Here is a 27,851-nt window from a genome sequence, read left to right on the forward strand (position 1 = left end):
GCTGAAAACCACAGACAGAGACACAAAGAGAGTAACTGCTACCTGTCTGCATAAAATAACACTAATGCTGGAGAAATATTTAAGTAATAAGCAGCAGGGGTGGTTGGAAATGTGTCTGTGCTGCTGTTCTCCTGAGCTGATGAGAGCTTCTCAGCCTCCAGGAGGTGCTAAATAGTCCATTCTTCATTTCGTTGAACATGATTTAACAGCTGATTTTGTTGTAAAAATGGTGGTATGATAGACACTAAGGTTATAACACAATACAATTTATTTCTAAACAACATTGCTGCACTCCATTCCTGTACCTTTTGTTTAAAATAGTTTAAAAGTAACCAAATGTAATAAAATCTACCTTGAGCTGCTCCCGTGTCAAAAGAGGCCACCACAGTGGAACCGAACAAAAGCTTGACACAGATTGTGTAAAAATAACCACTTAACCTTTGTGTCTAAAAGATACCAAATGAAGGTAAACTAGGGCTGGGCTGTACTTTTGTGTAATACCAATTTGCTCCACAAGATGGCGCAGGAGGTTGACATCCACTGGTCAAACATTGCCCCCTCCTGGTGAAGGTTTTACTTCAGTTCTTATTAAAAAGGTCCTTTAAAAAACGTAACGGCATTTTTGTTTAGTTACATATGCTAAATACAACACATGCCTGTCAATGTGACATGTAAATGTAACAGATTTTCTTATGTTGCCTTTTTGTCATATTGTTTATTGGTTTGAGACAAAAGTTTTTTGTAACATGTTAATCCTAGTTTTTCATCAGTTAGGATTGTTACAAGCTCACATGTATACATTTGAGGGCTCTACAACTACCTTTAGATTAGTTGCGAGTTAAGATTTATTTCATCTTAAAGTTACAGTGAGTCTTTTTCTGTTTTGTTTTTTTGTTATTTAACAGGAAAAAAGCTTGTATGCTCATAAATATCCATTTATTAGTGTGTATTTACATCTTTTAAAAACTGATGTGTAGTTGTAAACTTAGAATTAATCTATTAAAAATACATAGGAGCAGGTTTGTGGAAGCCGCCACGTTGCCGTGGCTTCCACGTGGAGGAGATGAATGCCGTCATTCTGTCTAATTATGTTTTGGGTAGTTGCCTAGAGATGGACCACATATGTAGTAAACCTTACAAGTTACTTTAAATATCAAGACCATAAATAGCTCCTTCAAACTATATAGCCCCTGAACTGAAGCCAAGGCTCTAAAACAAACATAAAATAAATAAATAAATAAATAAATAAATAAATAATAATAACAAAGTTATTTATATAGCACTCTTCAAAACACAGAGTTACAAAGTGCTTCACAGTTCAAATAAGAGCCACACACTGAAGATAAATGTACATGTTAAAACATACAAACACATAAATACACACATAATCAGCCACACCGACAAACATTTATTCCAACATACACACATACATGCACACATGGTTTCAAACTATGGCAACGAATGAAGGGAACGGATTAATGAAACTCTATAAAAAAGAGTTTTCAGCATTCGCTTAAAACAAATAACCGATCTGATTGACTGAGGAAGGCTGTTCCACAGTTTGAGCGCTACAACCTCAAAAGCACAGATCACCTCTGTTTTTAAAATCACAACGAGGATAGGAAGGCCCTGGTTAGACGATTGAGAGGTCGGCTGCATGGATAAGATGTTAGAAGCTCAGGTAAATAAGCAGCTATATAAGTTTATAACAGAATTTTATAGTAGATCCTGAATTACACTGAAAGCCAGTGAAGGGATGCAAGGATAGGTGTAATATGAGACTGCCAGCTAGTTTTGTTAGCAGCCTTGCTGCTGCCTATTGAAGATGAGCTTTGGTGGACTGAGAGACACATGTGAAAAGTAAATTGCAATAATCAAAGTGTGTACTAAAAGTTTAAGATGACTTACTGACATTAAAAGTTTGATTTTCACAATATTTCTCAAATGAAGGAAACAAGACTGGGCAATCTTTGAGATATGATTTTCAAAATTCAGCTGCTGATCAAAAGTGATACCGAGGTTTTTAGCAGATGATTGTATATTATTGGTGAGGGGGCCGTTGTACTGAATACCTGCCTTAGCTGCCTGGGCTGAGCACTGGAACCTCAGGTCTACAGGAACTGAGAATTAGAATAGATCCCATTAATAATGGCAAAAAACAAAATCAAAACAGGAGACAGGAGAGGTTGTTGAGCTCGACAGAAAAATGTCACTGTGTGTCATCTGCATAGTAGTGGTAGGAGATTCCAATAAAACCATCAATTTGTTGGCTCAGCGGTAACATATATAAAAGAAACAGAACTGGTCCATGGATTGAGCCCTGGGGCACTCCACATACGAGCATTACAGATTACAATATACATCGATTAATATGAATTCTGAAATATTTGTTTGATAAGTATGAAGAAAACCATTTGAGAGCAGTGCCACTGATGCCAACCCAGTTTTGTAGTCTGCTAATAAGAGTAGCATGATCAACAGTATCAAAGGCTTCAGATAAGCCGAGCAGGACTAAAATGGGATGTTCAGCCTCATCCGAGCGCATAAGGTTGTCGTTAGTAATTTTCAATAATGTCTGTAACCGCATTGGAATTTATCAAAGATGTTTCCTTCAACAATCTGAAGGAGCTGACAAGCATAAACTTTCTCAAGGAGTTTGGAAATAAATGAGAGTTTGGAAATTTGCCTTTAATTGTTTTAAACAGTGGGATCTAAGGAGGGTTTTTTTAGTAGAGGAAAGATGCCGGCTGTTTTAAAGTAATCTGGAACTGACTGATAAAAAGGGACTGATTGACAATAGAGAGAAGCTGGAGGAGATGACAGGGAGAAACTCTTTAATGAATTTAGGAGGCATAATGTCGGTTTGGCAGGGTAAAGTGCGGGTATGTGAGACTATATCCAAAAGAGCTATTGAAGAAATGGTTTGAACTCAGACAACAGAAATGGGTGAGTGACTTGGGTGGTTAAAGGGGTACAGACTTGAGCTGTGATCTGATACTATTGATCTTGCCGGTGAATTTTTTCGCAGTCATTAGAAGATATTGGAGTGATAGCAAAGTGAGGAGGATGAAGAAGTTTGTTGTTGGTATCAAATAAAAACTTTAGATTATGTCTGTTATCGTTAATCAAACTAGAAAAATATACTACTACTACTACTACAACTACTATTACTAATAACAATATTAATAATACATTTTATTTATAGGCACCTTTAAGACCCTCAAGGTCACCTTACAATAATACAATAACAGTAGCAACAGCAAAATAACATTTAAACATAAGGTAAAATATGCAGTTCTCGTGTATTTTGTGAGTTGGATGAGTGTAAATAATAACTCCTTCATATGGAAATAGTGAACATGGAGATTAGTCTTTTTCCATCAACATTCAGCTCGTGATCATTTATTGCCAACATAGTCAAAAGTACTTATCGTCAGTAGAATAGACATTCAACCCTGCCGTCTGCAGACAGCTATGGGCCGGCTAAGCAACAACAACCACAGCTGGTTGTAAGTTAACATTTCGCCAGTCAATATTTTTTTTTATTAAATCACACTTTTCCTCTCATATATACACTGCATTCTCACATTATATGAGAGTTAATTCAGAAAAGTTCAGGACATCCCCACTCTCCTCCAATGACACCTTACTGCTATCACTGGACAGAACTGAGCTTTTCTTAATCATCGACTCTTATTCAAAATGTAAAAGCACACTCCAGAGTAAATTGATGTGGAAACCCAGCATAATGACAGCTGAGGTAAACAGTGTGCTGACAGCCTACACTCACTACAGATGAACAGTGGCCAGACTTGTTTGAGCTACAGCAACCACTGTAGTTAGGATTCTGTTGTTGTTGAAATGGGAGGAGTTAAAAAAACAGAACTCAGTTGATTGCAGTCTTTTGTCCATTGGTGAGGTTTTACACACTGTACCTTTAAAATTGTGAAAACTTGGATATTTTTGGAAAAGATAGCAAAAATAATTTAATTGATACCCTTAAAAGTTGGAAAATATCAATGTTCAGAAAATCATAACTCAGGTTGCTGCGTTGAATTTGAGAAAGTTTTGACAGTTGGGTTTAAAAAATAATAATTAAAGAGGCCCCATAACAAAGGATTACAACAGCCAAGCAATTTCAGAGTTACTTTAACAAATTTTGGGAGCAGAAACTTTAGAAATAAGGGTGGATTTTTTTTATGTGCTTTGACAAATTGTCAGTTACTGTATTTTGTGGTATCTACTGTACCAAATTATAGGTTCAGTTGGAAGTACTGGTGGTACCATCCCTCAGTGCCCTAATATTTTAGGACTCATAGGGTGCTGTGTAAGACTAAAATCAATGATGGTCTAAGTGGAGTGTATGAACATGTAATCATTTGGGGGAAGTTAATAATTTTGGGGTCATTTTGCCTCTGCACACCAGAGTTGCCAGTATCATACAGTGGAGTCTTGATAATGTAACAATTTATTTTGGATACCTTAAAAACAGATGAATGCTGGAAGCCACAGATCAACTTTGGAGCTATTATAGTAAAATCTACATCCTGTCCTTTTAAAAAAATATAATAAATATCTGGACTTCCTTTAAGACACTGCATGTATATTCTTTATATTATGAGTAACCTTTCAGATCACAGAGTGGAACTGAGTTGAAGCAGCTGCTCCAGTTTAGTGAGCTCCTGCCAGGACCCCAGAAACTTCAGTTCCGGCCCTGGACTCCAGATTAAAAAGGAAAAGACTGACGCGGGGTTTCGTTTACTAGACTGTGTAATATTTTCCCGTTGATTCACAAAATTTAAAGTGGGTAAAAACCTCTGACAGTTTTCCCCCACTAATCCCCCGCGACCCCGCTCTGCTGCTGTCTCCTTGCGGCCGAGACGCACAGAAGCCCTTCATCACCGGAAAGGAATGCAGAAAACTATGTAAAAGTTTCCGAGTGTGTGAGTCCTTCCGTGCTGCATTTTCAGAGGTTACACATCACTTTTGGCCCGGCTGGATGTCGTAAGAGCTCGCGGCGGGGTAGGCAGAGCTGGGAGCAGCCCCCCTGTTAAGTAGCAGATTGTGTGGAGACTCTTCCCACTTGGAAGGAGGCTCGCCGACGCGTCTGGGAAGCAGAAATCCGCGGAGCGCCCTGACTTCAACTCCGTACCACCTCACTCTCCCCTGTGTCGGGCTGGGGGTCTACAGCGAAACCTTTATCCTTTTAATTTTTTTTCTTTTTAAGCAAAACTAAAATTCAGCCAGCCATCTCTATAGGTCAGTCGTGCATGGTTTTTACATTTTTGGTACCATCTGTGGGGGATTATTTTTGTCACGACTTATTACAGGCTTTTTTCAGGTTTAAATGTTGAGTTATCTGAATTCAATAATATTCCATTCATTTCTATATTTATTTGGACTATTTTGTGAATGCGTGGATTCTTTCTCGACATTGCCGTGCGTAATTGCGCACGGCGCTACGGCTCAACTCGCCATTAAGATAAAATGGAAAGACTTTGTGCCCGTTAGAGTGGGTCATTTTCATCAGGCGGAGATATGAAATACTTGATTGGAGTCTGCAGAGTTAATGCAACAATAACTCGAGCTCCTTTAGAAAGTGGAAAAACGGAATTTTACGGGGAAAGATGAGCTAATGATTTGCTTTTGTGGGATTTTTGTCGGAAGTTTTAAAAGTTTCAATATGTAGATTTTGGCGAGTTTTACACATTTATACATATGAAGTCTGTCGTGTAAGTCTTTTGTCGCTGCTTGTGGAACTTTTTCAAGCGTCAGGATGACTTTCAGACTCATTCCTCTCTCCAAAGCGGCGTATTCTGATAACTTTTCAGCCTGATGTAGATTTGAATGAAGATTAATGAGCTCCGAGGTTCTCGTTCAGATAGGATTAACAGTCTTATGAAGCCCTGAGGGAGTTTAACTGCCTCCTTGGTTCCTCTCGCAGTTTCATTCATGCACTGCTGAGACCAGCGGAGCCGAAGATGAACAGCAGGCTCTCTCTGGCAGCGGTTGCTGCCGTCCTGGCACTGCTGCTGTCCTCCTCTCAGGCCCAGGAGCAAGGTAAAGCCGCTCCTCCTCCTCCACTTCTTTTAATTCAACACATCTGAATTCTTCCACCTCCTCTCACCTCTGTCTCTCCTCTGCCTGCTGTGTGTAGCTGCACTTTTAGTCTAAATGAATAAAAAAAATCACTGAAGCAAATGTGTACCTGTGGATTGATTTGTTTGAACTTCTGATTTTAACTTCTGTTTGATGATTTTTTGTGATCCAGTGATTCACTTTTCCATCAAGAATTTCTGCTTGAAGAGAAAAACGACCCCAGCTTGAAATACATTGAGTTTGAGTTTCTAGACGGGAGGGTTTTTGTATTATTACTTTTGTTTTCGAAGCATGTCAAACCGTGAAGTTCAACTTTAATGAGAGCACGAATGCAGCTCAGATTTAATTGTGTAGTTAGATGTGGCTTCATGTTGGTGATTAACAAAAAAAAAATCAGATATACGGTGAGAATATCATCACCTTTTTCCTGTAATTGAAAACCAAAGCAGTCTTGTTCTTAAATGTTGAAAGGAAAAAAATGTGATTAAAATTAAATGCAGTCTAATTTTTTAATGCCAGGTGGCGCCGTTGCTCGAAATCCCCGACTGCATTTTACTACAGATTACATTCCTCCAGTTTTAAAAAAGTAGAAGAGGAAAAAAGGAAAAAGCCCAGGCGGCACGTAGCCAAGTTTCCTCCCTACGTCTTTTCTCTTGATGGAACGGAAAGACAAAATATGAGTTTCGCGTTATTTTCCAGAGGTTTCAGAGGTTAGGACAGGAGACAACTGGCTGCACTGAAATCTGGATCATCCCAGAATAAAAGCAGAAGAAAGCACAGTTAAAAAAGAAAGAAGGAAAGTTTCTTCTTCTCTCCTTTCCAAGAGACTTTCTGACCTCCTGAGACCCCCTCTCTGTCTTTAATGTCCCAACGGGGGGCCCTGGCTGCCTTTCCAGGGGTCACGGCACAGTAATGGGTCACATATATTCCACAATAGTTTGATGCTAGGGCCGGACTTAAAGGCTGAAACACCTTGAACACAAAGAAGCCTCCAAACGGGAAGGGCTCGGCTCCAAACAGTCCCATTTCAGAGCAAGAACTGCAGAATAAAATCAGTTTAGAACCGAGCCCTGGATGTGTTTAAAATGTGGATGAATGTGCGTGTGGATGGTAACAGTGTGTGTCTGGATTAAAAGCTGAAGTTTGTCGGGTAGTTTTTGGCTGTGATACCCCCCGTTCGGAAACAGAAGCAGCGGCCCCCTCCCCCACGCGGCCCTTGAATTGATTCACCAGGTTGGTGGTTCCTCCATTTTTAACGTCCTGTAACCTTCCCCGGTCAAGCCTTGACCCCCCAGGTCTTGGCTTCACGACAATATTTTACAGTGATATTCTTCACCCCTCCCCCACACTAACATAAAAACAACTGGTTGGTGGTCTAGAAATCCCGGCTAATCTATAAACTGTAGCTAGATCATCTGTATTTAGATTTTTTTAATCCGTGCAGCTGGAAAGGTTGATGAGATGATCACAAACTCCGGAGCTCAGGTTACCCGCTGCGAACATGTGCTGATAAACTTCCTGCAGCATGAAAAGATTAAGAACTAGACACAGTTTTTCCACCTGTTTGTTACATGCAGAGGTTTATCGTGCATTTTTCTTTACAGTCAACCAATCCCACAAAAAGACCCAAACTAACAGCAGATGTTTCCTTCTGGTAATAAGTCACCTTCTTTAATATTTCTATTTGCTATAGAGCTCCACTGTAGACCTCGGAACACTGATGGACTCAGTTTTTGATTCTGGCAAACATGGGCACCATATTTGTGTTAATCTGCCTCTAAATATAGTCCCAAATGTGTGCTTTCCTGTATGTTCGCCAAAATCTTCAGCTTTGAACAGCTGTTTTTGGAAATTACTCAATCACTTTGAAAAATATAAACCACTTGGGAGCTTTGTGTGGGATTTATTGACAAGAAAGAAATTACTGAAAACCGTTATTCTCATTTGTCAGGAACAAAGTTACACTTCCTGTTATAGAAACAGATTTGTCTCTGCTTTTGTGCCTGAGGCAGACAGACAGTTGTGTTTATATTCAGCTATTTAAAGCCATATTGTGACTGAATGCCTTTTTTGTAGCACCAAGTTAGAGTCAACATCTTTGTGTATTATCTTGATAGCAAGCTAGAGCATCATAAATAAGCACCCCAACCTGAAGAATATCATTTTAAAATATTTCTTTAAAAACAGTCTGTGGTCCCTCGTGTACATGGAAACTTTTTGTTCATTGTCCTAAGTTGTTGTCAACAACTTTTCATGTACACGTGCATGATCTGCTTGTTTTGTTGCTTGTGGAAAGAAGTTGATAACATACGTTTAGAGACATGCTCTGTGAATAAATATAATTATTATCCTCCATGTCAATTTGGTTTGCTGGTTAACATGACAAAGACCAGTGGTTCTTAAACTATGATCCGAATCCTAGAAGTATTCTTGGAGTCTTAACTGTATGGTAAATTTCCAACAAAGGTAGATTATGGATCCTTTTTTTTTAGACTTAAATAGTTTAAGAACCTCTGGTGTAGATTCTTTGGAAACATAAGAAAAAGATGTACACATGTCTGCACTCACATTGTGTATTCTTTTATGAGGTTTGCAATGGAGACAATGAGAGTGATGACTCCGGTCTTTATCCATTGTATAATCAGCACTTTCTTGGTCAATTCAACATCCTGTGTTGGATTGAGGTCATGGACAGACTGCTGGATGTCCGTCAGTCCATGTTGGAGTTAGCTGACAGGAGGAGATCGTGACTGGTGATTTTCAAAATTAAAAAAAAAAAACGACATCACCAGCCACAAACATTTCAGGATTCAAAATATTTAAAAAGCGTTGTTATCTGCATCCATGAGAGGTACGGAAGCAAACACAGGCCAAAACAATTGAATATTTTTTAAATATAATTATATTTTATTATTATTACTATTATTATCATTATGATTGTGGCTGTTCCGTCTAGGGATCGCCATGTAATTATGGAGTTGGGAAATACTGTATGTTGAGTTGTTAATGTTCAAATTTAAACACCAGGTAATAGCAGTGAAATCTTAATCAGAAAACAGTCATCATTCAAATTTTAATTCCTTAAAAGTTTTGTTCCTTAGGACCCCATTTAAACTGAATCAATGCAATATTTAAAAAAAAAATGAAGTTCATTTAATAAGATTGAATTAGCAATGTCAGGATATAAAAACAAAAAAGTCTCACAATAAAGCTATGTGGCTGAAGAATGGTGTCAGTAATACCATTTATGATTGATTATGCTTCATGTCTTAAGTGTTTGATGTTGAATTTTCCATTTTAGATGCTGTTGTCTTAATTTTATAACTCTGGTTTTACCAATCAACAAAGATTTTAAAATGTTACATAAAAGATGTGAGGGTAAATCCCATACGAGTCGAATAAAGACTCCTCAAACGCATTTTTTAAATACATGCCATCGCTTGTTGCTCTTAAAATTCATTTGACCTGTTTTTTGCTTCCATATTCATGATAACGCCCAAAATTCACCAGGTCTCATATACGAACCCTCTGTGTGTCCCTCCTAAGTTTTAGATACCGTTGTGTTGTGTTTGTTGTCTTGGTCTGTTGCCTGAGTTGTTGATTGTAGCCACACGAGCCAAACGGAGGTCATTTTTTTGTCTTCAAAATGGCTTTCCTCTCATTTGTAGTTTGGTGCGTCTTGTGTTGTTTGCACCAACAGTGAACTTGTCTAACTTCACCTTGGAAGTGTTGACTGTTGGTCCTTTTTTATAATGATCACTACAATACACTTTGCTCTTAAAGATAAAGTGCTAACTGCATTGATGTTTTTTCTTCACAGTGGACTCTCCATCAGACTTAAGATTTAAGATTTTAAGTGAGAACTCAGTGGAAATGATGTGGAGAAGACCACGGTCGAGGATACAGGGTTACAGAATAGAAGTGACCTCAGACACAGGTTGGTGCTCATTAAACCTGCAGGTTCTGTCGTGCCATGCCTGTAACATTACAAGTGTCATAAAGATTTCACTCAACCTGACAGGACTCAGCACTTACCGCAATTATCTAAAGGTTTCTGCAGACACAAGTTTAGCTCCAGGAGCTTCTAATGATAAAAAAGGAAAAACATTATGAATGGAGAAATCTTATCATCGGTTACCAGCGCTGAACTTTGCCAGCACTGACATTGCAAACTGCAATCTGTGTTACTTTAGCTCAGGCATGCACATGTAAGACCTTTTATGTAATAGCTGAGATATTTATGCATAGATTTAAAAAGAAGAGCTATTATTTCAAATGATCCAAGACTTTACCCAAAATAACTCACCACTTTCAGAAAGACCATGTGCTGTTTCAACATCTTCACAAAGCACAGCCTTAGAGTATATATACTTGTACTATATTATACTAACTTACTGATAGAACTAACATTAGTTTGCATGCTGATAGTCACCAACTCATATTTCAGAATCATCATTCAGAACCCAGTAAAATGTCCTCAACTAAGACTTCTGTATTCTATATAATTTCAAAAATTGTTAGTAAAACTTACGTGAGTACAAGTTTCTTCTTATGCATGGAAAAAATAGCACTAACATCATACACTGAGTAATAGAACTAACTTTAGCTTATATATATTTAAATGTTGCCAGGTGTAAGTGACTTATTGTTGCTAACTAAAATTAACATCAACTTATATACAATCAAACACAGACATACTTTTAATAGCTGACAGAGCTAACATCAGCAAAGTCAAATGTAGATAGTAAAAATATGTCATTTACATCTAACTAACATTCAAACACTCACAGGGGTATGCAATGTGCTGTTACTAACTAAAAGAATTAACGTCCACTCACATACGATCAAACACAGACACTAATTAACAGAACTATTAAATCATTGACAGGTAAGGGACGTACTGTTGCTAGTTAACAAAACTAGCATCAGTTTAAATACAAACATGTAAGTAAAAGTAAGTGAAACACTTTTTTTTTTATTTAACAGAGGTAATGTTTAGTTATTTATTGGCAATTGCTATTCAAAAGCCATCTTAAGAAAGTGTACTAAGTGAGTAGCATATTACTTTCAATAACAGATCTTTTCTGACAAGAAACAGGTACTGAGATTATTAGCTTTTCAACATGAAGGCTTTACAAGGACTAAATTGATGAGGCTATGATGTGAATGTGACATATCATTGCTATTGCTGAACGAGCTAAGTAACAGAACTAATATTAGCTTTAATATGTATATTCATCAACAACAAGTTGTAACAGCTACATACTATTAGCTAGCTAACCAAACCCCAAAACTGTAGCTTGCACTTCCATATTGACTAAGAAATAAGGATAACAGTTACATACCTTGACTAACTGCCCATATAGCTAACTTTAACATTAGCCTTTCTATTCATGTCAATTAGCAAATAGATTAGCCAGTTATCTTTTTTTTTTTTTTTTTTTTTTTTGCTGAGATAGCAAAACAAGAGTCATTTTTATTAAAAAAAAAAAAAAGTCAACCTACAAAAAGGTCAACCTAGAAACGTTTCAAATGATGTTAAAAACAAATGCTAAATAAATAAGCTAGGATGGGTAACTGATAAACACCAAGGTTGATATATTTTGTCAAGAAATAGGCCTAATATATAACAGTAAATATTTTTACGTTTCTGTTTTTTGTTAAATAAAAAAGTAACTGAAAATTAGTTTGTAAGTTTTACAGTTTCAGTTATTAGAGGCACAGAAATATTAGAGAAAGTTTTGACATTAAATATAATCTGTTAATATTGTTCATTTCTATTAGCTGAGGCTAAGATATTTTTTAACAAATAATTAGCATTCATCTTATGGAACATTCAGGGGAATTAAAGGGTTAAAATAATGTGTGTTTTATAGTAACAAAGAAAGTTGTTTTTTTATCAAATCGATTGTACTATTGTGTGTTTACATGGCTATTCCAGTCCCCGGGTCAGCAGTCGAAATCAGGTTTTTCTGAAGCCCTGTACTGACTCTTGGAGAAATCAAGTCATGTAATAGTTTCCTAATGACTTCCCTCTGACTTTGTGCATTCTTGTAGAAGAACCAACAAAAGAATTTACTCTGCCTGCATCTGCCACTAAGACCTCCATTTCAGACCTGACTCCAGATGTGGATTATGTCGTAACGATAACTGCATATTCTGGATCAGAGCAGAGTCTGCCCATCTCCGGCCAGATCACACGTGAGTCACCGTGTCTCTGCATTTGTGTGCTTGTGGAAATCAATGCCAGATGTCCCGTAAAAAGCTTAAAAAAAAGCTAAAAACTAACACCGAGTGTGGAAGATAACAGAGAGACACCTGCCAGGTGTTGCCCTTTCACCAGTATATGTTAATAACATTGCTCGGTTTCTACATTCGTTTCAGTATTTTGGTGTTTCAGTACAGCAGACTGTTCGTCATTCAAGGAAACAACCTCAAATGTATTTCTTTATTTAAATTGCTTTAATTTGACTTAAAAATAGGTTTGTATTTAATTCTTTATCCTGGAAACAGTAAATCACAAAGCAAGCTCACCACAAGGTCCATTTAGCATGACATTTGGAGTCAGTTAAGACAATTTTTAGTTTTGCCAAAGTTAAAAACTGTAGACTAAAAGTCTGACTTGACAGATTTAAGCAAATCTGCAGCACAGGGAGCCAGCCAAGACAGACAATTGAAAAACAAGACAATTGAAAACAGGCACGAGGAACAGCATGAACAACATGACTTCAAAGGTGAGTTTTTTTAATGCAGAAGGGAGGGGTTTTACTATTTACAGAATTTTTTGAATAGTTTACCACTACCTAATTACAGAAAAAAGACACAAGAGCAGCTCAAATTGTATTGTGCAAAAATAATGGCTACATTAAGTTGTGCAATGAGAATTTATAAGTAGGCATCGCTTCTTTTGACCCTTTTGCAATTCAAAAACAATTTGTTCTTCTGCACTTGGAAAACAGCAACCTGTAGCGTGTCTACCACAGATTTCCATCAACATTTTTCCTCTATATTACTTTACCATAATCAACAGTTCCAGCACCAAAAGATAAAATTTCATTATTCACTTTGGTCACTTGGCTGAAGACATTTTTGAAATATTACAGCCTGTTATTATTGAGGTAAAGGTCTTGGTGAGATTAAAAACCTATTTTCAAGAGTTACCTGGACTAAAAGATAACTGATATAAGCATAAACACACAAATACAACTGTCAAACGCTACAGTCAGTGGACACAACGTCTACCAATATTATTTTCTCAGTTCTATAACACCGACTTAAATTCCCACATAGTAATCAGCTCAGATTTTTCCAGGAGATAGGGACAGCATAATTAAAGGTAGTTTTTGGAATCACCCTTACTAACATGTTACTAAATTGTTCACCACTAGGGGGCAGATACCAAAGGATAACAGCAGCACACATTTCAACACATTGCCCCTGTTGGTGAAAGATCTATGTACATTTTGCAGAATGTCATTTTTGAAAAAGTACCTTCAAATAATGTTTGTATTAACATACTGCACCATCTTATTGCACTAAGAGGTATTAGATATTTTTTTAAGCCTGGCCCTAGTTCAGATTCATTTAACACCATATAAAGATTTTTTTTTTTTTTTTTTTTTTTTTACCATTTTTGATCATTAAAAAAAAGGAAGAAAGAATTTACAAAAAGTACCCTTTATGCCTAATTCTGTTTCGGACCAAACAATTGTAAAATACAATGAGGAATAAAGTCATACTGATTATGGTTTTTACTCATACATGAACAGAAGTTAGAGGAAACCACTCCAAGGAGAGGTTTGTAGCTAAAAATCAACCAATAGAAAAGACTGAAGACATTTAAAGATAACAACTTGTAAATAAAATGTAAAGCACTTTGGTGTTCAGAGGAAGAAAGGATTTCTTCGGATTGTCAAACCAGGGATAGGCCTAAACCATGTTTATGATGTTTACAAGCAAAAGTATGAAATGGGACACTGACCCAGATTTCAGGCTTTGACTGAGGTCTTCACTGACATCATGGCAGCAGTTTTTGGTGGGGACAACTGATGATCTGAGAAGCCCTCTGAGCTTGAGCTATGCTGGAAATCCTACACAAACTATGACATCAACCTGACAGTTTCTCCATTTGGGAGCTCATTTGGAAGTTTGTTGCATCACGAAAAAGGAAAAATTGCTCAAGAAACCCTCTGATGAGAGGATAAATCCTACGTAGGGAAATTTAAAACACAAGAGTTGGGCTGATTTCAGAGGTCTGCCTTCACATGAAGAAAAACAGTGACAGAAAATGATTCATAACATGTCATCACTGTAAAGATATTGGGTTTCCTGAGGATAATTTCAGCACAATAGATAATATGAACTGACTTTTGTAATTACGCGATTGTTTCATTGTCTTACAGTTGAATCTAGTGGAAGCACAAGAGGAACTTCCAGGAAACCAGACTCTTCAGATTCAGCCAGTGAGTACTTTTGTTCACTTATTACACACCTTAGTTTGACCAGGGGTTTCACTTCCTACTCAGATAATGATGAGTCATAAATCCACTGCCATACCTCCTCGACTTTTTGTTCGTGGGTTTTCTTCTGGGCGGTGTTCATCAGTGTGAGCTTAGCAGTGAAGGAAGGCTCTACAAACACCCCATTGTATAGCAATAATCAAAATTAGGCCCCCATAAATCTCTGAAGGATTTGGTCATCGATTTGGTTCCCTGCCGAGCAGTTATGCCAATACGGGGGAAGCTGCACATGCTCAGTGCGGCGGGGGTCATAGGTGTGGTGGGAGGTTGCTGCTGTTGGAGCTGTGGGAGTGAGCTGAACCCAGCCCCGAAGTGCTGAGAGAAGTGGAAACCATTACAGATGCTGATTTACAAGAGCGCTGCTTCTGCCACTGCTGCCCTGGCCCCCATTCTGCACACGATGACGAGGTTGTGCAGATTTTTCCTTCTCTTCATGAGGGAAAAGTCACGAGGAAACTCCCAGAAAGCAGGGCAGAGGAGAGACAATGAAGTCTGGTTCAACAAACAGTGTCTAAATTAACAAAAAATAATGACTTTAAAACATGCTGAGCTGAGAAAAGTGAATGCGAGTAAATCCAACATCTTAACACCCCCAAGTAAAATTTTAGTGGTTAAGGTCTGTTTAAAAGTTTAGGATTAGGCAACTAAAAGTATGCCACTTTATACTGGAAGCTGAAGGTTCTAACGTTAGAGAGAAGAACCCAAAAATCCGAAGAAACATCCACATTCAGGTCTACACAGTGGCAGGACGTGAACACCAGCACTGCTGAGCTGTTTGGCGTGATGATCTTTGATGTAGCCAGCAACTTCTGAAGCTTCATTGAGTCACTTGTTAGCAAATGCTTTTTCTGGCACATGTACAGGATTCAACTTCATGAGTGGGATATTTACTGACATCTTAGTTTAACCCTCAGGCCTTAATTTCAAGCATTAACCAAACAAATCCACTCAAATTGACTTTCAGACAAGAGAGCCAAAAGTGGAACAATGCAAATCATTATTTAATCTAAAATAACACTGAGTGGGTTTTTTTTAGTCTCAACAAAGAATATTAACGTTATCGAGAAAGTACTGCCACTGAATAAACCTAAAGTCCAAGGCTATTACTCACATATGGGGGCAGAAAAATTACATTTTCTGTTTAATGTTCAGCGTTTTCTTCCTTTTCATTCTTGAACTTTTTTTGCAGGATGCTCTGCCAGCATCATCGGCGATGTGGTGTTCTTGGTGGACGGCTCCTGGAGTGTGGGCAGGCCAAACTTCAAATACATACGCTCCTTCATCTCTGCGGCTGCCGGAGCCTTTCATATCGGCGAGGAAAAAACCCGGGTAGGCGTGGTCCAGTACAGTGATGACGCCAGGACTGAGTTCAACCTGAACGAACACCAGACCAGACCGGCGCTTCTGCGGGCCATCGGCTCAATGCCGTACAAAGGAGGCAACACGAACACAGGTGACCTGTTGATGCTGTTCAGTTCTTTGGGTTTTCTGTGGAGTTAAATTGACCTGGGACATTTTCAATCAGTAACACCCTTTTTAAGGGGGATGTTTATCTTTGGTAGCAAGAATAATCGTTTTTTAATACATGGCTGTTAAAGACTGATTTGTTTTTGTGAGGTGAGTGCTCATTTCACGTGTGTCTCACTTGGCTCACTTGACAAATAGGCAGGCAAAACTCTGGGATGTAAGGGAATTAAAAACACATCCATTAAAGTACAGGGAAATAAAATTATAATCACATTACACACAGTTTAACTTGCTGAGAAAGCAATAAAGCAGCCTTGTCAGGGCCACTTGAGTCAAAACGGGATTGTTATTGCAAGTGAAGTCATTTAAATTTGGCGAGATCACTCTGATCTGGGACCTCCCCGCCCTTCCATGGGTGTACATGGAAAGAGAGCAGCAGCAGGACCCTCTGACAAAACAGAGCAGGCATTGATAATAAGAGAAATGACAATGATTAATTCAGATACAGCATGAAATGGAAGAGCTGGATTAGAGGTGGGCTGCAAAGTAGCTCACAGTAACTGTATGCAGAGTGAAGTAGTGCCTGAATAGTGCACGCAAGATGAAATGAGAAATGCCAGGAGTGCTACTGAATTTGAACCATTCCTGCTAAGACCATGCTCATTTTAAATCCTCAAATTTTGAAACAGACCACATATGAAATGTTCAGAAGACAGATCAAGAAAATTACAAGTAATATAAAATTTCGTCAAGAAAAGAGAAAGAAAAAATGGAGTTTATATCAAACTTGAAGGAGCGCATGATCAATGAAGGTACCTCAGAGAATTAAATGTCAAAAAGTTTGCTGGTGGATTTCTCATCATGATTATGTGCTGTGTTTCATCCTTCTGTGATATCTCTGATTTTGCTGCTCGGTTTATTGCTGAGTTTGAGTTTTGGTCTACAAAAAGATTTCCTGAATCAAATAGTTGTTTTTCTCCTCATCATTCTACAATTTAAATCTAAGAACACCCAATGAAGTAAAACTCTTCTCTCTCTCATTGGTCCAGGTGACGCTCTGGACTACGTTTTGAGAAATGTTTTCAGTGAGGCGTCCGGCGCCAGAAACGGTCTCCCCAAAGTGCTGGTGATCATCACAGATGGCAAATCTGAGGATCCAGTGGCGAGCTATGCCAAGCAGCTCCGGAGCACGGGGGTGGAGATCTTTGTCCTCGGTATGCAGCCAGAGCAATTTTATTGCACTCCACATTACATTTTCTATTCGTATTTAATGCTTTTAGCAGGGGTTTGTAACAAAAGCAACCTGTGGTGACGTAGTAATGGAAGAAGGTTAAATTCCTACATCGTTAACCTACAAGCAAGTGATAGCAGGTTTTATATGTGTTTATGCTCCAGTTTCGCTCAGACTTTCCACAAACTCAGACGAAGAAACACCACTGGGATGTTGCTATGGAGTTAAAGAGGCCTGGTGGTTCAGGACTTATAGCTCATCTTTTGCAGTCAGTGGAAACAGATCAATGATAGAAAACTGCTTAGCGAGACACTAATGGTTTTTAATTTTTGTCAGAGGACCACTGTAACCTTCCTGCTACGTTCCCTAGAGACAATTTATCGGGCTAGCCATCATGTTTTTGGAGGTTATCCCAGCTTTAAAAGGATTCTTAAAGGTGGAGTTTGGTGGAGTTGTCTTAAGGCAAAGCTTACAGTGACATGGCTTCTTTTGGCAAATATGAGTTCTTAACTTTTGTGGGTCTAAGGTCACGTGTTTTATAGAAACACTGAATGGTGCAGGAAGTAATGGTAATTACTCAGTGCCTCTAATCAAAAAGTTGTTGGGTTTAAACCCCAGCCCCAGCAAATAGGCACTTATGAAAGAACTTTAACCCATATCATAGTTGACCCTGTCTAAAAGCAATAAAAATTTTTTTTTAGTAAGTACCTCTCTCAATAAGAAAGTTCACAGGATACCAGCTGTCTTAGTCAAACTTAAATCTATGCATGGATACAACTCTTCCAACAGTGTCAAAGTTTTACAGAGGAGTATAGCACCATAAACCCTTTTCATATTTACTGCCCATGTTGTCAGACTTTCCAACCAATGTGGAACAGAAAAGAGAGCATTTAATATGCAAACGTGGAAAGTAAATGCTCGCTTAACTTTGTTACAGATTGTTCATTTCATCCAGTATTTACAGACCTGGAGCAAATGCACCCGTTACCGCGTCAACCAATGCCAGTGAGTTTACAAGGATGGCTAAGAATTCAGTGGTGTCGCCTCAGCTTAGCTCAAAATGAGGAATCATCTCTAAATTTGGCCGGCATTGAAAACCACAACAATTTCCACATGTTCATGAAGAACCATCCACTCTGCTTTTACCACAGCTTTGAGTTTGTGGTTTGTCTTTTTCCCCCGTAGGTATCCAACAGGCAGATGAAGAGGAGATGAGGCTAATGGCCTCTACCCCTTACAGCAGTCACATCTACAGTGTGGCCACCTTCGACATGATAAAGAACGTGCAAAAACAGCTCATTACTCGGATGTGCGCTGGTGTAGAAGATCAGCTCAATGTGGTAGTCAGTGGAGACGAATGTGAGACATCTTTAAAACTAATACTTTCATGCCTAGTCTGAGTTGTTAAAAAACATTCTCTTGCCATTTGTACCTTTGTTTTTACCCTTTAATATGGTTGAAACTGTAGTTTGATGTAGATTGCAGTATACACTCTTATTTTTTGTCTCTTATTTTTTATTTAATTTTTCCAAATATATGACATTATAATTGTGATTCCATCTCTTATTTTTGCAGTTGTTGAGCCAGCCTCCAATCTCCAGGTCCAGGAGGTAATCTCAAAGTCCATGCGGTTGATGTGGGACCCCTCTATTGGAGATGTTTCCGGATACAAGATTCAGCTGATCCCCATGATGGCTGGCAGCATGCGTCAGGAACTGTACGTGGGCGCAGGCCAGACCTCGGTGGTGGTCCGAGGTCTCTCGGCAGATACAGAGTACCAAATCGTTCTGTTTGCCTTGAAGGGATTGACACCCAGCGAGCCCATCACGGCCATGCAGAAGACTCTGCCAGTTAGAGTTTCACTGGGTGAGTACTAAACAATGAAAGTAAAAGTTTATAGAGAGACTTCTCTTTGACTACCGGCATAGATTAATGAATAAAATGTCTGTAAGTGAATCAGTGGTTTAATTGGCAGGCTCTGGCAAACTGTACTGACTCAGCGCTCTGCTGTAAATAATGCAAAGAAACCTGGAAACATTGTATCAGCTCACATGTCAGACTAAACAAATTGCAGGTGACAATCAAAAAGTTTTGGGAACAGGTCCATAAAAAAGCTTACTAAATTTAAACCAGTGATGTCTAAGTCATCACTTCTAGCTCTAGTCCTGAAGACTAATTTTATATCTTAAAAACAAAAAAAAGTGATTCTTGGAATAAATGTTCATAGATTTCAATGCTTGTTAGTTAGAATACTTCCTTATTTTTCTCCAATGATTGCCAAGACTTTGGAAAGCAATTAAAAAAACCAAATTCTGATAGCACAGGGATAGAGTTAGAGCTAGTATTATGCCTGATTAGACCTCAGGGGGCCTCAGTGTGACTTGCAGCCACACTGGAAACTGTGCACTGCTGCCTATTTGACTAGAAAAACCAGCCAAATTCTAATCAATTATAGTTTTCACTTGACTATGAGCGCTCTTGTAACATGTTGTTCAAATGTTGTATTATCTTTAGAGGACTAGCACATGCTATTAAGACTTTCTCAACACCACCATTCTTTAGCTCAATATCAACTTTATACAAGAATAAACACCTTTATTGTAAAGAATTTAACAGTCAACTTTGTACTTTTTTTTCTGTCTATCCAGAATGTTCCCTTGGTGTGGATGTGCAGGCTGATGTTGTCCTTCTGGTTGATGGATCCTATAGCATTGGTCTGGCAAATTTTGCCAAAGTAAAAGCATTCCTAGAGGTGTTGGTCAATACTTTTGACATTGGGCCTGACAAAGTTCAGATCAGCTTGGTCCAGTACAGCAGGGATCCTCACCCTGAGTTCTACCTGAACACTCACCACGATCTAAATGCCGTGGTCAAGGCTGTGCGAAATTTCCCATACCGTGGCGGCTCCACCAACACCGGCAGGGCCATGACTTATGTCAAGGAGAAGATATTCCAGGCTGCCAGAGGAGCGCGTGCCAATGTTCCTCGTGTCACCATCCTCATCACTGATGGAAAGTCATCCGATGCCTTCCAAGAGCCGGCCACCAGGCTGAGAAATGCTGATGTGGAGATTTTTGCTGTGGGTGTTAAGGATGCTGTGCGAAGTGAGCTTGAGGCCATTGCTAATCCACCTGCAGAGACCCATGTGTACACTGTAGAAGACTTTGATGCCTTCCAGAGGATTTCCAAAGAACTCATTCAGTCCATCTGCCTCCGGATTGAACAGGAACTCCGCAACATCCTCCAGAGACGTAAGTAATGTGGTTATAATCGTCTATGCAGATGACATTGTGCTATGCTGGGCTTTGTTTGACCAATGTGCTTGTGTTTTGTGTTTAGGGTTATAGAGTTCCATAAGATTTCATTTTTTCTTTTGATGGATACATATATTATTTTTAATTCAGCCTTTATTTGGACTGTGTTATTTATGTAAAAAAAAGAAAGCAATGCTCATTTTAATCTAATTCAGGTTGCTTTATGTAGTTGTGTACATCCTAGCTTTAACTGTAATGCTGGATGTTAATCAGTTTTGCACACTGAATCCCTATCAAACATGAACATGGTTGAAACAACAAACAACAACAAAACACCACAGAAGTCTTTGTAATTTAATTAATTTGGCAACTGATGACTTTTTAAGTAATGTGAACTTTTGTCCTCTTTTATCTGCATGATAAACTTGCAGTTTAGAATAAATTCAGAAAGTTAATTGGAATGGGAAACAGTCAGAAATTGGAGGTTTGACATTCTTACTCTTCTTTCGATTGAGGATATCTGCTTTATTTCATTTTTTATAATCTATAATAATGGATAGTATAAAACAGTGACTGGACACAAATTTTTTTCAATAGAAAGTCTGAAAAGGACATCTAGGCAATGTCCAAGACGTACATCGTGAAGTCAAGGAACTTACTTTTGTTTGCATAAGTTTTCTTTTTTCAATTACAGCCAGAAATCAAGAGCATATTAAGGCTATTCAGCATCATACTTATAGGATTTCTTTTAATGCCAAGCTGTAGTATACCCTATGAACTGTATACCAATACTCCAGCATCAACATTATAATTCTGTGAAAACTAAGTTTGAAGGTTTGAACCATTCACTGTTGATCTCGGTCTTGAAATTACCAGTCTGCAACAAATGTACTGCTTTATGATTGATTTCAGCGCATTTTTACCTCTTTGGCTTCTCAGTTACACTGGAGGATTCAGTTCTCAGGATTCATGAGTTGAACACCTTCATTCAGATCAGATCAGCCCCTGTCACATTTGAATACAGTGCAAAAGCTAAAACGCTCAGTGCAAAATATACAAAAATATATTTTTTAAAAACCCCGAAAACTTTTTTCACACAAGTTTTATACTGTTTTAGATGAATTCTGAATTCAGATTTCCTTTGCAGACAATGGTATTTTTTATGTTGATGGATAGAAACAGATCTTTATCCGTTTATTCCGTTTTACATTTGCTAAATTACATTCAGAGGACTTTATGAATAAACATTGCTTAATTGTTGGCACGAGGTAGCTCAACAGAACCAACCATGGAGTATGAAACAGCCCACAGTTTATTAGTTTTACACATATATATACACATATATATATATATATATATATATATATATATATATATATATATATATATATATATATATATATATATATATATATATATATATACATACACACACATATATATACACACACACATACATACATATATATATATATACATATATATACATATATATATATATACATATACATATATATACATATATATATATATACATATACATATATATACATATATATATATACATATACATATATATACATATATATATATACATATACATATATATATACATATACATATATATACATATATATATATATATATATATATATATATATATATATATATATATATATATATATATATATATATATATATATATATATATATATATATATATATATATATATATATATGTGTGTGTGTGTGTGTGTGTGTGTGTGTGTGTGTGTGTGTGTGTGTGTGTGTGTGTGTATATATATATATATATATATATATATATATTATACAACTTGCTTTCAAACATTTCCATTTGTTCAGCAAGTATAGTTTTCAGTGTTCACACAATAATGAAAAAGAAGTACAACCTCAAAAACTATAAACAAGTCCAGCATCCTGTTGGTCTCTATTTTGGGGTTAATTTCGGAGATTTATTTTGCTTTCTCACTTTATTTGTTTTAAACAAGTTCAACACATGTTGTTAGTTTTTCAAGGTTTTCCACACCAAACAACAGCTTCCTCCTCCTAACCACCAAACAACTGAAGCTGCTTTCATTTATTTGCATACAGTGCTAGAAACAATGCCAATGCTTTTGATCAACCCATGGGTTTAGTACAATAATTAGAAATCTTTTCTTTAAAATTTCAGCTCAAGTTCTAAATCTACCAGTTAACTAATGTTATTGTTACACGTGCAGTCAAGAAATCAACATTTTAACAATTAACCACAGCAGCAGTCGGTTGCAACTTTACCCCCCTGTGAGGTCGATGAGAGTACATAACTGTACCATCAGCCATCCACATGGACATGATTACTTTCATGTCCCTTTTCTGAGCATGTCTTTATTAGCTAAAACCATTTTTTTTTTTTGCCTCAATGTGTAAAACACATGCCCACCTTTTGATCTTTCAAGGACAGGGAGAGTTTCTGCATGTGTAAATGGGTCAAATAGTCCTTTGCAGAGATGTATTTGCATTTGTTTAAACTGAGCCAGAGCAGCAGATGACTCAGTGTGTTACCACACAAAGTCTATGCAAGCTGTCAGGTGTGTTGTCTGTCACATAAACAAACCTTTAAGTGCAGTTCTTTGCACTGAAGTCATCACCCACCCCAAAACGTCTGGTAGTCGGGTTTAAACACCAAAGATGTTAAATCACAAATGCTGTTTCATCCTCTTAGAAAAGGGCAATAATAATCGCTCAGTGTTTGCCAAAACGAGCTTCCACGTCTGGCAGTATTAAATGTGACTCACACCAGCTTTGATTGCCAATTATATAATCCTTATATAATAATGACTTTATGTCAACAAAGAGAATGTGCAGGAGCCCAACTTAAAGAGCTCTGGTAGCGGGTCTCAGCCCTCCCGATCCTGAATGATGGCACTGCCTTGTAGGTCAGCTTTCTCTTCTACTTTTGTCTATTTCGGATGATGGTTTATGCATATGGATAACAGCCTTAGACAGGAAGAAAAAAAGAGAGCTTCCAGAGAATACGAATTGTAGAACTGCTTTAGTTTTTCCACTAGAAAGACTGAGCTGATTGATGATGCAAATCTGAGCCTGTTGGCCAGCTGCTTGAAGTAATGTGTTCATTGTGTCTGAAAAATCAATACCAGGGAGATAAGTTGCAAACTTCAATGAATAAATTAGTCAGGGTTGCTTGTGGTGGGTCTAATCTCAAATGACCTAGTGGGAAAACAAAATCTCAGGCAGCTCACCGAGTGTGGACTTTGAAATCTGCAACAACAGGACTCCTAAGGGACCCTTTTCACGACAGGGGACACTCATAGGTAATCACATCTGGGGCTGATTTAGCAGATGCAGCATGTGACTATGAATCACCTTTAACTAACAGCCAGATTTGGAGAAAGATGCTGTTTTTCTCACTATATCAAAGATGTCAGACACATATTTTGTCAGCCCAGTTTAATGTCAGAGCCAGACAAGGAATGTATTTCTTCTGATGATGTATTTTGAAAACAGATGTCAAACCACCTGTAAATATCTCAGTTGTTCCACATTTAGTCAGTCAGTTTAGTTTTTGGAATTAAACACCTAATTGCATTTTAACTTCTGATAAAGCACAAATCATGATAAAAAAAAGTTATCAAGATTTAAAAATGCTATAAAGAATTTCCACAGAGATGGATACCATACAAACAGTTTTGTATGATGATTTGAATACTTTACATTTTCATTCTAATAACCTAAGATAACACCTTTACCCTGACTTTGATGTAACATTTTACTCTTTCTAGTAAAATGAATTGTTCTTCTGTAACATGATCATCATTTCAGAACTGCTCAGCAATCCTTCAAACTTACCAAAATGTAATCTAATGCAATGCTGGCATTACTTAATATGGTTATTTTGGAAAGACTTTACATAAAATATTGGCTTACCTTCCAGGTCTGAAAACCTTAAACTTGCATTCTTCTCAATTACCAGCAGGGAGCAGCTCCTCTGGTTAAAGAAAGAAGTCAGATTATATAGAAGTTTAAGAAAATCCACCTCCCAGTGCGAGGATAGCCTCAGAATTGGGGTGATGTTACCAGCCTTAACCTCAAATGTTAAGGTTGAGGTTAAGGCTGGTAATGCGTGATTACAGTTTATTGATGATTTTACCATTCTCGTCTGAGTTTACATATAAAATAATTTTCTTTCAGAGAATAATCATCTTTTTTCTCAGAGCAATGTGCTGTATTGTTTTATTTTAATTATTTAACCATCTTCTTCTTCTCCTTAATTCGTAATGAAGACACTCTTTATGCCAAAAAAGGAACTAGCTGCTGAACCCTGTTAAGTAAAAAAAAAATCTTCTTCCTCCTCCAGAACTGATCTCGCCAAAGGACCTGACCTTCTCAGAGATCGGCTCCAGAAGCTTTAGGACCTCATGGAAGACGGACGCCACCAATGTTGAGTCCTACCTGGTTCAGTTCAGGCCGGCAGATGACCCCGACGGGCATTTTGTGTCCATGTCTGTGCCCGGAGACTCCCTCACTGCCTTCCTGCCCTACCTCAACCCTTACATTCGCTACGAAGTCAACATCTACGCCCACTACGAGAAAGGGGAAAGCTTGCCTGTGACTGGCTATCAGACCACGCTAGAAGGTATTTATACTGTCATAAACAATTTATTTATGCTTTTCTTTTTCCACACTGCTAAGATATTTTGTTAATCAACATAAAGGTGTAGTACAGATATAAACCTGTTTTTAATACCAAGACCAAACTTGTGATAGAACAAATTAAGTGATTAAGTGTAATATTGAACTGGAAGGTGTATTGATTGATTCACAACGTTGGTTGCTGCAGGTTACCGCAGAACAATAGGCTCAGGTTTTGGACAGTGGCAGCATGAATGAGTAAAGATATGCAGTTAAAGCTGAGGGTGTCTGATTCACTTGTGTCACAGAACAAGGCCCAGTTAGCAACCTCAGAGTATCTGAAGAGACAACAGACAGCTTCAGAGTGTCATGGCTAGCAGCTCCCGGACCAGTCATTCGCTACCGACTCAACTATGAACCGGTTGACGATGAGAGCCGGAGGATGGAGACGACCACCACTGGCAGGGAGATAACCACCGTGCTCCACGAGCTTCGGCCTCAAACCACCTACCGCGTCACCGTCACTCCCGAATATCCGTCCGGCCCCGGAACGCCGCTACAGACTGTGGGCACTACCAAAGAAGGCAAGTGTGGTTATCGACATATGCAACAAAAACATAAAAAAGCATAAACTATCGTTAATAAAAAGTTAATGGACAATAACCTTTTTAATATCAGTTGTACACTTTTAGACTCTGCTGCATCAAAGGAAGAGTAGTTTGTAGCGGGTTTAAAAGCTGGGCACCAAAGAAAAAAGATCATTAGCCCCATTTAATATTGGGTGTATGTACCCACAGACTGCAGAGGTAAATTAGCTAAATCTGGTATATGGCATCTTTTTCCACTATGGGATGAACGTCATTGTATGTGCTTCCTAGTTAAAAACCAAATGAAAACAAATATGAACACAAGAAGAACCAGCAAATACTAAAAACTCTGTGGTAGCATTAAACTTCCTGTCTGCCTGAGCCAAAGCATCTTGGGAACTGTAGTGCCAAGGCTAAAGCTGAACAGGAAACGGTTCAGTTAGCTGAGCCTGATGCTGTGCCATAGATCTCCATGTAACAGTGTGAAAACTGAAAAAACAAACAAACAAAAAATAAAAAAGGCTTCACAGGGTTAACTATTAATGGGAAACAGATGTTCTTATAAATAAGAGCTACATGAGTGAAGCTTCAGTTGAAGGAAATCTTTGTTGTTTTCGGGACAAACTGAGCCCAGAAGTCCAAGTAGTTGGCTCAGTGGCTCATTGAGTCACCGGTTCTGATCCCTGGCAGGTGCCTGCAGACATGGAGTGATCATTTACTTGGTGCTAGGGGACTTTAAAAACTATGAAAATCTAATTGCACCTTTAAATCACAAAGGATTTGGGGATGATTAAAACTTAATGGGTCCAAGCTGTCGTTCCGGCTTAAAGAATGGGAATGAATCAGACTTTATTCTGATAGAATGAAGTGTCTCTTTAAAGTCATTGCGGTGCCCGGGAGTGTGGGAGTGTGCACATTTTTTGACCCCTGCGAGCTCTGCGAAGTTAGCGCAGCCTGCCTCCTGTTGAACTCCTCGTCAGATCTGTGCAGCCTTACAGGGAAAGGAATGAAAAACAGACATAAACTCAGAGATAGAAATGGACCATGGTGCACTCAGAGGCAATAAACAACAAAGACAGGAAGCAAACTGAAGATGTTTTTCTGAAGTTTTGTAGATTCGAGCACAGGCGGATTTACTGCTTTTAGAGAGGAATGATGAGCCTTCCAAAGATGCTTAAGATTATAATCTTTTATCCAAAACTGAAGACAGAGGCTGGAAATAAACAAATCATACTCCTTGGTGCCATGGAAACAGCTTTTCTTAGCGTTTACCTTTCACCTCCTGTTCCTTTCAGCTCCTTCACATAGTGCAGCTGCGTGTCGTCTGAGTCGACTCTATTTTTGTTAGTTTTTTTGGAATTTGACAGTTTATAAAATGGGACAGGATTAATCCCAGCTTGCACCTCTTTGACATGAAACGCCCAGCTGGCCCTCAGATGGATTTATTCTCCCCCTCATTTGGCTTATAATATTGTTCCCATTAGAACATGACTTTACCTCAAAACTATAAATCGATGCAGAGCCTTGAGGTTTTGCATACATTCTTCCTTTTTTGTTAGCAGTTTGTCCCACCTCCCATAGCACACAGTTACATAGGAGTCAGTTAACTCTTTGTCCCAGTTTTCCTGACTGATATCAGGGGGAAAGTTTTTGCTTAAAAATACATCTACAGTAAGAAAAATGCACACGCAGGAAGCTCTGCCCATGACTCACGGTTTATTTTAACAGTTATTTTTCAAAGGGGAAATTTTGAATCATACTTCACTTCTAGAGTCTCTTTGACTAATTGACATGCTGGTAGCTGCCCAGTAAAAACAATTTTCTTCTGCGCTGCTCCAGTGGAGCAACTGGAGTTCGTGTCTTAGTCAAGTAGTCCTCCGGCTCAGAGAGTTTCCCATCCAGTTTTTTTCTCCTCCAGTCACATGATGCATGATTAATGGGCCACAACACATGCACCTTTTTGTCTGCTTGTTTGTCTCTTTCATCTGTTTCCATGAGAAAAGCTGTTTTTCTTTGTTTTTCAGATAAAAAAGCCCCCTCAAAC

The 27,851-nt window shown here is 38.2% G+C and overlaps 1 protein-coding gene across 4 annotated transcripts in view; it reads left to right on the forward strand.

Moving 5' to 3' along the window:
* Positions 1-4,920: 4,920 nt before the first annotated feature.
* Positions 4,921-27,851, forward strand: part of col12a1b (collagen, type XII, alpha 1b) — a 150,052-nt gene continuing 127,121 nt past the window's right edge. For all 4 annotated transcript variants that reach the window (XM_082505922.1, XM_082505919.1, XM_082505920.1 and 1 more), the window contains exons 1-12: positions 4,921-5,259; positions 5,945-6,060; positions 9,920-10,036; positions 12,157-12,300; positions 14,502-14,561; positions 15,808-16,071; positions 17,135-17,299; positions 18,502-18,675; positions 18,892-19,182; positions 19,965-20,567; positions 24,946-25,224; positions 25,529-25,804. In XM_082505922.1, coding sequence (XP_082362048.1) covers positions 5,982-6,060; positions 9,920-10,036; positions 12,157-12,300; positions 14,502-14,561; positions 15,808-16,071; positions 17,135-17,299; positions 18,502-18,675; positions 18,892-19,182; positions 19,965-20,567; positions 24,946-25,224; positions 25,529-25,804 — 2,452 coding nt within the window. In that variant the 5' untranslated portion in view covers positions 4,921-5,259; positions 5,945-5,981. The remainder of the gene's footprint in view (positions 5,260-5,944; positions 6,061-9,919; positions 10,037-12,156; positions 12,301-14,501; positions 14,562-15,807; positions 16,072-17,134; positions 17,300-18,501; positions 18,676-18,891; positions 19,183-19,964; positions 20,568-24,945; positions 25,225-25,528; positions 25,805-27,851) is intronic.

The sequence above is a fragment of the Aulonocara stuartgranti genome (genome assembly GCF_965226115.1).
Source record: "Aulonocara stuartgranti genome assembly, chromosome: 15".
NCBI lineage: Eukaryota > Metazoa > Chordata > Actinopteri > Cichliformes > Cichlidae > Aulonocara > Aulonocara stuartgranti.